Source organism: Nansenia antarctica, assembly GCF_963989245.1.
Source record: "Nansenia antarctica genome assembly, chromosome: 18".
Classification (NCBI taxonomy): Eukaryota; Metazoa; Chordata; class Actinopteri; order Argentiniformes; family Microstomatidae; genus Nansenia; species Nansenia antarctica.
In genome coordinates, this window is record NC_137691.1 from 139,201 (window position 1) to 149,200 (window position 10,000).

The following is a 10,000-nucleotide window of genomic DNA, read 5'->3' on the forward strand; positions in this document are numbered from 1 at the left end:
CCTCCTTCTCTCTCTCTCTCTCTCTACCTCTCTCTCCTTCTCTCTCTCTCCCTCTCTCTCTCTCTCTCCTTCTCTCTCTCTCCTTCTCTCTCTCTACCTCTCTCTCTCTCCCTCCTTCTCTCTCTCTCTCTCTCTCTACCTCTCTCTCTCTCCCTCCTTCTCTCTCTCTCTCTGTCTCTCTCTCTCTCTCTGTCTCTGTCTCTCTCTCTCTGTTTCTCTCTCTCTCTCTTTCTGTTCCACTCCCTCCCTCCCTCTCTCTCTCTCTCTCTGTCTCTCTCTCTCCCCCTCTCTCCCTCTCTCTCTCAGTGGTCAGTTAAAAGTCTTTACAAACTAACTGTAAACATGGCGGACACCAAACGATAACATCACCATCGATTTCCTGGAGGTAAACAATGTTGTGTTGCTTTGGTGATGTTGAGAGTAGATACTAACACGGCCGTTTTCATCTTTTAAATCCATTCAAATGAAGGTTAAGTGTCTCTCTGCCTGAGAGCTCCCAGAGCAGCGCTCTGAATGTTCAAACGACCAGAGAGCATTCCGGGTGCGCTCCGGATCTCTCAGAGCATATTTACGAACGCACCCAATGTCTTCAGCTATGTGATCCAGTATCTAGTGTATAGTGTGTCATGAAGACTGACACACACGCTGACACACACGCTGACACACACGCTGACACACACACTGACACACACGCTGACACACACGCTGACACACACGCTGACACACACGCTGACACACACACTGACACACACGCTGTGATACACACTGTAACACTGATGGAATGCATTCAAGCATCGGCGTACGCACTTGTTTCTTTAGACAGAAACACCGTGTGATACACAAACATGTCCCTCTCCCAGAGCTCATACCAACCACAATACCTCTGTGGCCTTAGCTATCTGTCATTTATCTCCCTCCCTCCCTCCCTCTCCCCCCCCCCCTCTCTCTCTCTCCCTCCCTCCCTCCCTCTCTCCCTCCCTCTCTCTCTCAGAGAAGGCTTGGCCTCGATATGACCACAGAGAAGAGGATGAATGAGAGTAAACGTGTCTGCTGTTACTGAGCTGCCTCTCAACACATTCCTCCTGCATTCCTGCCCTGCTCACCTGCAGTTAGCTTGTGTTAGCTGGAGTTAGCTGGAGTTAGCTGGGGCGACCAGAGAGAGTTTCTGGGGGTTAGAGAGAGAGAGAGAGAGAGAGAGAGAGAGAGAGGGAGAGAGAGAGAGAGAGAGAGAGAGGGAGAGAGAGAGAGAGAAAGAGAGAGAGAAAGAGAGAGAACAGCCCAACACAACCCACTCAACAGGCTAAACAGCTAAAAGGCTAAAACGCACGCTTGGCTCGCTCTCATTGACTGACATATTGACTGAGGCGACGTGTGAAATAAACACACACACTCCTCGGCTCCTTCCTAAATGAACAGAGAGGCTCATGGGAGGAAATATCAATAAATACCCGCGACCGCTGAGCCGTGCTGCAGGCCGGCGTGAGGCGAAGGGAGGGACCTAGTGAAGGAAGGAAGGAACCTAGTGAAGGAAGGGAGCTAGCCCCCTCCCCACAGCCCAGCCTGGACCTAGCGAAGCGCGCGAGGCCACAAACACCCCCAACCAACACCACCACTGAGGGATCTGTCGCCATGGCAGCAGCCATGCCGGACATTAACCAGGAAGTAAGGCTGAGAGAGTGGCTGTGTTCGGAATGGTATACTAGCATACTGCATACTCAGTGAGTATATACTGCATACTAGCATACTCAGTGAGTATATACTGCATACTAGCATACTCAGTGAGTATATACTGCATACTAGCATACTCAGTGAGTATATACTGCATACTTCTGTGTGGTTCACTTCTGCTCTCCACTGTTTCCTGCTCAGCAGGTTAGAGGGTGGAGCTTCAGACAAGGTATGAGTCACTGTGTTCAAGGGTCACAAGCAGAATTATGTCAGGTGTGTGTGTGTGTGTGTGTGTGTGTGTGTGTGTGTGTGTGTGTGTGTGTGTGTGTGCGCGTGTGTGTGTGTGTGTGTGTGTGTGTGTGTGTGTGTGTGAGAAGGGGTGGTGGAGATATGTCGTCACTTTAATTGCAGGTTTCAGGACTTTCTTAGACATCTCAGCAGGAAAAGGGTAGATAGCGACACAGCTTGTTTTGCTAAAAAAATTAAAGTTTTAGGCCTGAATAAAAAGCTCTTCTTTAAAATGTGAAAATAGCAATATAAATAGTAGGGATGCACGATATGCATTTTTTCCAACCGATACTGATAACCGATATGAGAACAGATATAATTTCACAGTTGATAACCTGTAGTTCATGCACACCTGAAGGTAAGAAAGGCTATGTAGTGAGCAAAGATTGATGATTTAATATTCCATAGTGATCTCACCAAATCTAACTTACATCACTATTGTTAACACAACAAAGAGAACACTTCTGACTCTTCAAATGTTCATTTATTATTTCCTCTAACAAACAGAATCTGGTATAGACAGTGCACAATGCTTTTTTTTGCCAAGATCTGGCCTCCTTTTATGAAAACAAAAAAGGCTCACCTAAGAGTAATTAGATCAAAAAAGTGTCAAAAATAAAGTGCATCAGTCAATACAAAAATAAAGACTTTTATAGAACCAAAAGCCTCTGGCTGCTTAGTCTGCAGATAAACAGAATGACACAAGGCACATAGTAGGCTACACTAGTACTATATATAACTTAATAAAGCTTAATATATATATATGCTTAATAAAGCAACTGAAAAGGGCTGGGCTACTGTTAGTGCATGAGGATGTTGTGATTTGTTTATTTGTTTGTTTATTGTTAGGATCCCCATTAGCTGCCACCATGGTGACAGCTAGTCTTCCTGGGGTCCACAAAAATAACAATACAAATGAAATCAATAACAACACAAATACAAACAAATGATTACAAAGAACAGACAACAGAGTGTAATTAAAAGAAAATTAAAAGAAAATGGAAAGAAAAGAACTAAAACTAAACTAAAGTCAAACTAACCTAAACTCAAATAAAACTAAACTAAAAACTAAAACTAAACTAAAAACAAACATTTTCATTTACATACACCTTTAATATACATTAGGGAATGTCAATTTCTCTATTTGCCAAGTGTTGTTTTACTAAGATTTTGAAACGGATTTTACTATTCTCGATAATAATAATGATAAAGCCCATCAAACGTTTTGCATAAGAATTAAAAATAAATTGCACTGACATGGAAAAACTAAATGTGCATGTTTTCATGTTTTCGCAACATCGTTCAGTAGAGTTCATGCAGCTCGCTGGCAGCTTTATAAGAACATTACGTTGTCCCATCATTTGTCTGACAGGTTTAGCGACGGACGGTAGCTATCTGGCTAGTGGCTGCGTTCGTAAATTCGCTCTGGAAGTCTGATCAGCACTCTTGGAATGCCTCTCGTCCAATCAGATTACTTGGTCCCTTTATGACGTTGAACCCATTGTGCGCTCCGGCGGTCTCAGAGTGAATTTACGAACGCAGCCTATATCAAACGTTCTGAACGCCGGGAGTGAAGACAGTGCTAACGATGCTAACGTGTCGGCTAGGTTGCTGGCGTCATGGTGATAGCTGGTTAGCATGGTTAGCATGGTGATAGCTGGTTAGCATGGTTAGCATGGTGATAGCTGGTTAGCATGTTTAGCATGGTGATAGCTGGTTAGCATGGTTAGCATGGTTAGTATGGTGATAGCTGGTTAGCATGTTTAGCATGGTTAGCATGGTGATAGCTGGTTAGCATGGTTAGCATAGTGATAGCTAGTTAGCATGGTTAGCATGGTTAGTATGGTGATAGCTGGTTAGCATGGTGATAGCTGGTTAGCATGGTGATAGCTGGTTAGCATGGTTAGCATGGTTAGTATGGTGATAGCTGGTTAGCATGGTGATAGCTGGTTAGCATGGTGATAGCTGGTTAGCATGGTTAGCATGGTGATAGCTGGTTAGCATGGTTAGCATGGTGATAGCTGGTTAGCATGGTTAGCATGTTTTTAGATGTGTAATGTTTCCAGGTAACATCCTCTAAGCAACAACATATGGGAACTAGCCTCGATCATCTAGTTTGTGTTGTGATAAAGTCAGACAGTTGAACATCATAATCAAAGGGTTCATTCATCTTTTATATGTCTGGACACATTGCTGACTGATTAGTAGGGTTAGGGTCAGGGGTCAGGGGTTAGAGTGTTAAAGTGTTATTGATGTTTGATTGTCTCAGAGGAACACTAAGGTCTAAGTACTGTAAGTTAGTTAATCATTGGTTCAGACAGAGGGCGTAACCATGGATACAGACACCTTCTCTGGTAACACCCTCAGAGGATAAAGGTTACTATAATTCCAGATATGTGGAAAGACTTTCTCAGTGAAGGTGTGTGTGAGTGTGCGTAGGTGTGTGTTAGTGTCAGGGTCAGAGAATGACAGCTCTCCTCTGACCCAGTCCAGCTGCACTCTGACCCTCTGGGGCTTCTGGCTCACTGTGAGGGGAGTGGCTGGATCACCTGGAACACGTGTATAAAACCACCCATCATTAAACCCAAGCCACCAGGATCCACACCAAAAGCCTGAGCCCTTCCTGTCTGCAGACTCTGTCATCACACCCAGGCCATAGTATGTACTCCCCCCCACCTCAACGTCCCAGCTGTGTGTCCCTGAGTCAAAGCCCTCAGAGCCCAGGACCACAGCATAGTAGGAGTCAAACCTCTCTGGGTTGTCAGGAAGCTGCTGTTTCTCTTCTCTGAGTGTCACACTGGTCAGATCCTCAGACAGGATGAGACATGGGTCTGCAGTGTTGGGGTCCAGAATCACAGGAGTGTATTCCACTATTCCCTGCATCTTCTCCCAGACTCTGAACTGCAGGTTGCCCAGGTGCTTTGCCACGTCTATCAGCGCTCCTGAAACCTTCTCTGGATCCGGCAGTGTGCTCTGGGCTCTGTCCATGGAGGCCTTGAAGTTCAGCAGGAATGTGATGTCATCAGCTTTTAGCTCCTCCTCCATGGCTCTGATTGTGTCTGAAAGTGATGATATCTCTCTGCTCAGGCCCTCAATCTTCCTCTTCATCACCTGACTCTTCTGCTTCTCTTCCTCCCTCAGTGCAGCGATCCTGACTCTCTCTTCATCTCGTAGAAACTGGTGAAGCTTCTCAAACTGCTCCTTCATCTGCCTCTCTGTGCGCTGGGCCTGGCTCTCAATATGTTTAGCTGTTTCATCACAAGTCAGTTTAACCTCTTGAAAGGTCTTCAGCTTCTTCTTTAAGGGTTCCAGTGCAGTCTGGAGTTCACTCTTATGATCCAGTACAGCTTCATCTACTGGGCAACAGTCATGTTTTTTATGCTGTTTTGAAGTCTGACAAATCACACAGATGGGCTGTTTATCCTCCAGACAGAAGAGCTTAAGTTTCTCACTGTGCAGACTGCAGAGCACCTCAGACCCTGCTGCAGCTCTCTGACTTCTCTCCTGTAAGAAGTCCTCACACAGGTTCTTTAACGCCAGGTTACGAGGAGGGAAGTCCATGGATGACTTTCTCCTGCACATTGGACATTCCTGAGTGTCTTTCTGTTTCCAGAATTCCTGCAGACAGGTTTTACAGAAGCTGTGGCTACAATGGAGGACGACAGGGTCCTTGAAGATGTCACAGCACACAGGACAGGAGAGATTCTCCTCAGAGAGAGAGGGTTTAGACGCCATTCTCTCACCACCTCCGTCTCCCCTGTAATGGCTTCTGAGGTGAAAGTTCACTTCTGAAAACTCACCGCGTTGAAGTCAACAGGAAGTAAAATCCAGATCTTGACGGTGTTGCTTCTTCCTTTGTGGTTGTTTTGAAAGTTGATGGTAAAAGAGTGTAAAGTCCTTCAGAGAGTCACACATATGTAATGTTGTTGCTAGTGAACGGCAGCACCAGAGAGCTGAGTGTTAGCCTTCTGTGTGGTTCACTTCTGCTCTCCACTGTGTCCTGCTCAACTGGTTAGAGGGTGGAGCTTCAGACAAGGTATGAGTCACTGGCAGTGTTCGGAATGGTATACTGCATACTAGCATACTAGCATACTCAATGAGTATATACTGCATACTGCATACTCAATGAGTATATACTGCATACTAGCATACTCAATGAGTATATACTGCATACTGCATACTCAATGAGTATATACTGCATACTAGCATACTCAATGAGTATATACTGCATACTAGCATACTCAATGAGTATATACTGCATACTGCATACTAAATTCATAATAAGTATGTGAAAACCAGCCGACCATTTACACAGTATGCATACTACCTCCCAGAATGCATTTCGCCGGGAGCTGGGAATTTAAACCTCCATTTTCAACCTCCATTGGCTAAAATATGTAATTTTGGCTTTACAAGTGTCATTTTATGAAGTTTTAATATGTTTTCAGGCGAGCAAGTAACCACATATATTCCCTAAATGTGTCCAGTTTACCAAAATAACCCGTTTATATATATGCGTCTTCTGTTCGCTACCTACATTACGGCTGCGTTCATAAATTCGCCCTGGAAAATCTGATCAGCACTCATGGAATGCCTCTTGTCCAATCAAAATACCTGGTCCCTTTATGACGTTGAACCCAGTGTGCGCTCCGGCGCTCTCAGAGCGATTTTACGAACGCACCCTGCGTTGCTTACATACCTTCACTTACGGAGTTCGACAGAAACATCGTAACATAATTAAAGTTGTAAAATGATCTGGCAACCTTGGACGCGCAATGCATTTTGGGGAATCAGTACCCCAGAAGTGTCCAGTCGTATCAACTTAATGGGTGTGTGTAATTAGATGCGTTTCATGACTGATAACGGAGCACATAGAAATCTGGGGGGTGTTACATCAACATGCTTAAGGACAATCCAGGCTCATTCTGACCTAACCCTAAGTCTCATGAGACTAACATAATAGTAAGTCATGTTTATTTATAGAGCACATTACAATGACAAAAACAGCTGCCCAAAGTGTTTAACAGAAAACACTAGTAAAAGAAAAACAACACGTAAAAAAATTCACTAAAAACAAAGTGCAATACAAAATACAAGTGCAGAAATAAAAGTACAAAAAGTGCAATGTCAGGAGGCAGGCTCACCTCAGGTCAAAGGCCAGGGAGAAAAGGTGTGTCTTAGCTAGTTTTTAAAAAAGCCTCGATATAAGCCTGGATTTTCCATTAGCAATGTTGATCACTGCTCTTTGTGGACTTCAGCTCTGCCTTCAACACCATCCTTCCAGACAGGCTAGTGACCAAACTACTAGACCTGGGACTATCACACTCTATATGTGCATGGATCAAGGACTTCCTGTCTGACCGCCCCCAGAGGGTGCGGGTGGGCTCCCACACCTCCACAGCCCTCAGACTCAGCACTGGGTCCCCCCAGGGCTGCGTGCTAAGCCCCATCCTCTACAACCTCTACACCTACGACTTCACCCCCGTCCACCCCAGCAACTCCATCGTAAAGTTTGCAGACGACACCACCGTGGTGGGCTGCATCTCGGGGGGGGGGGTGAGGTGGCGTACAGGGATGAGGTAGAGCAGCTGAGCAAGCTGTGCAAGGTTAACAACCTGCTGCTGAACCAGTCAAAGACCCAGGAAATCATCGTGGACTTCAGGAGGAAAAAATCTGAGGTCCAGCCCCTGCTCGTCGAGGGAGGGAGCGTGGAGAGAGTCTCAACCCTCCGATTCCTGGGGGTGCACATGCAGGATGACCTGTCCTGGAAGATCAACACAGCAGCCATCATCAAGAAGGCACAACAGCGGCTCTTCTTCCTGAGAGTCCTCAGGAAAGACCACATCGGACAGGAGATGCTGGTGACCTTCTACCGCTGCGCAGTGGAGAGCATCCTCACCTACTGCATCTGCATCTGGTTCTCCAGCTGCACAGCCGCAGAGAGGAATGCGCTACAGAGAGTCGTGAGATCGGCCCAGAAGATCACTGGCGCCCCCCTCCCCTCTCTGGAAGAGCTGTACAACACACGCTGCCTCAGGAAGGCCTCCAAGATCTCCAGAGACCCATCCCACCCTGGGTACGAACACTTTGCCCGGCTGCCCTCGAAAAGGCGGTACAGGACCATGTTCGCAAGGACAAACAGACTGAAGCTTCTACCCCAGGGCCATTCAGGCCCTGAACACAGCAAAGACCTAGGTTCTAGGCCCTGGACAATCTAGACAAATTGATGGCAGCTACTAGATTGAAATCAAGTGTAATACTGAAACACAACTGTGTACATTTCAAACCTGCAAACTGCGACACTTTAAATGAATGTGCAATAACACTATGTGCAACATGACAACCCTAGGGTACATAAGGTTAAATGTTAGAATAGGTATAGCATAGCATAGAGTACAGCACAATGTTTTATTTGTATAGTATAGTATAGTGGATAGTGTACATAGCCTTTATTTTATGTAAACCAGCTCTTTTCCCTTTTTTTTTTTTTCCTAGCACCAGGGGAGCCCCCCCCTCCCAAATTTCGTTGTTTGGTACCTGTACTATATCAATGACAATAAAGACCATTCATTCATTCATTCATGTAACACCCCCCTGGATCCCTGCTGACCCGCTCACCCGATCCTCTTCCCCATGATGGTCTGGAGGAACTTCCTGGCGGAGATCTGACCCAGAACCTTCCTGTATCTGTTGGTAAAGATGGCGTCCGCGTGTCTGCCTGACCTGCGGCGAGGAGGAGAGGAGAGGTGTAATAAACATGTGAGGGAGGGAGGCGGTCATGTCATATCTGTGCTCCATCAGGACTAAAAGGTAAATGGACTGACTTATAGACAGACAACTGACAGATATCGTTGACTAGATCCTTTCTGCCTTGCTTCCATCAGGGCCCAGTTGTTCAAAACCTTAAAATCTGGATCAGAATGATCCTGATTCTTTTCTCTGATCCAGGATCAGATCTGGCTGGCTGGTTTCCCTCTAATACGCCTCGAAAACCAGCCAGCCAGATCTGACCCTGGATACCAACAGCTGATAGCTGATACAGATTTAAGTTTTGAGCAGCTGGGCCCTGCTGTCGTATTTCTGAAAAATTAGTTGAGCAAAAAAGCTTCAGTGTCGCACTGACCGTGACTCTGCCTGTCCCCCCGGGGGGGTACGGTCCTCTTCCATCAGCTGCCGGGGGTCCTCTATGGAGGAGGTCATCAGGATGGACAAGTCTCTCTGACCAAACCTTGAAACACCACAGAAACATGTCTCATTATTACCGTGTGGAGAGAAGAGAACAGACTTAGAAGAAGGTGTTGTTGTTTGTCTCTGTTGTGTTATAAATGCTTACACCATCATCTCTTTGTAAATGCTTACACCATCATCTCTTTGTAAATGCTTACACCATCATCTCTTTGTAAATGCTTCCACCATCATCTCTTTGTAAATGCTTACACCATCATCTCTTTGTAAATGCTTACGCCATCATCTCTTTGTAAATGCTTCCACCATCATCTCTTTGTAAATGCTTACACCATCATCTCTTTGTAAATGCTTACACCATCATCTCTTTGTAAATGCTTACACCATCATCTCTTTGTAAATGCTTACACCATCATCTCTTTGTAAATGCTTCCACCATCATCTCTTTGTAAATGCTTACACCATCATCTCTTTGTAAATGCTTCCACCATCATCTCTTTGTAAATGCTTACGCCATCATCTCTTTGTAAATGCTTCCACCATCATCTCTTTGTAAATGCTTACACCATCATCTCTTTGTAAATGCTTACACCATCATCTCTTTGTAAATGCTTCCACCATCATCTCTTTGTAAATGCTTCCACCATCATCTCTTTGTAAATGCTTACACCATCATCTCTTTGTAAATGCTTACACCATCATCTCTTTGTAAATGCTTACACCATCATCTCTTTGTAAATGCTTACACCATCATCTCTTTGTAAATGCTTACGCCATCATCTCTTTGTAAATGCTTACACCATCATCTCTTTGTAAATGCTTACACCATCATCTCTTTGTAAATGCTTACACCATCATC

The 10,000-nt window shown here is 45.2% G+C and overlaps 2 protein-coding genes across 2 annotated transcripts in view; both read right to left on the reverse strand.

Moving 5' to 3' along the window:
• Positions 1-3,503: 3,503 nt before the first annotated feature.
• LOC308173129 (E3 ubiquitin-protein ligase TRIM35-like) lies at positions 3,504-5,691 on the reverse strand (the record flags this gene model as incomplete). The annotated part of the gene is made up of 1 exon (XM_080548097.1): positions 3,504-5,691. One exon carries the CDS (start codon positions 5,689-5,691, stop codon positions 4,270-4,272), a length of 1,422 nt encoding a protein of 473 aa, XP_080404223.1. The 3' UTR covers positions 3,504-4,269.
• A 2,879-nt stretch (positions 5,692-8,570) lies between these two features.
• The window catches only part of ghrh (growth hormone releasing hormone), a gene marked incomplete at both ends in the record, with an annotated part of 2,889 nt that continues 1,459 nt past the window's right edge, over positions 8,571-10,000 (reverse strand). Inside the window, 2 exons of the mRNA XM_080548462.1 lie at positions 8,571-8,679; positions 9,080-9,184. Of these exons, the coding sequence (XP_080404588.1) occupies positions 8,571-8,679; positions 9,080-9,184 (214 nt within the window). The remainder of the gene's footprint in view (positions 8,680-9,079; positions 9,185-10,000) is intronic.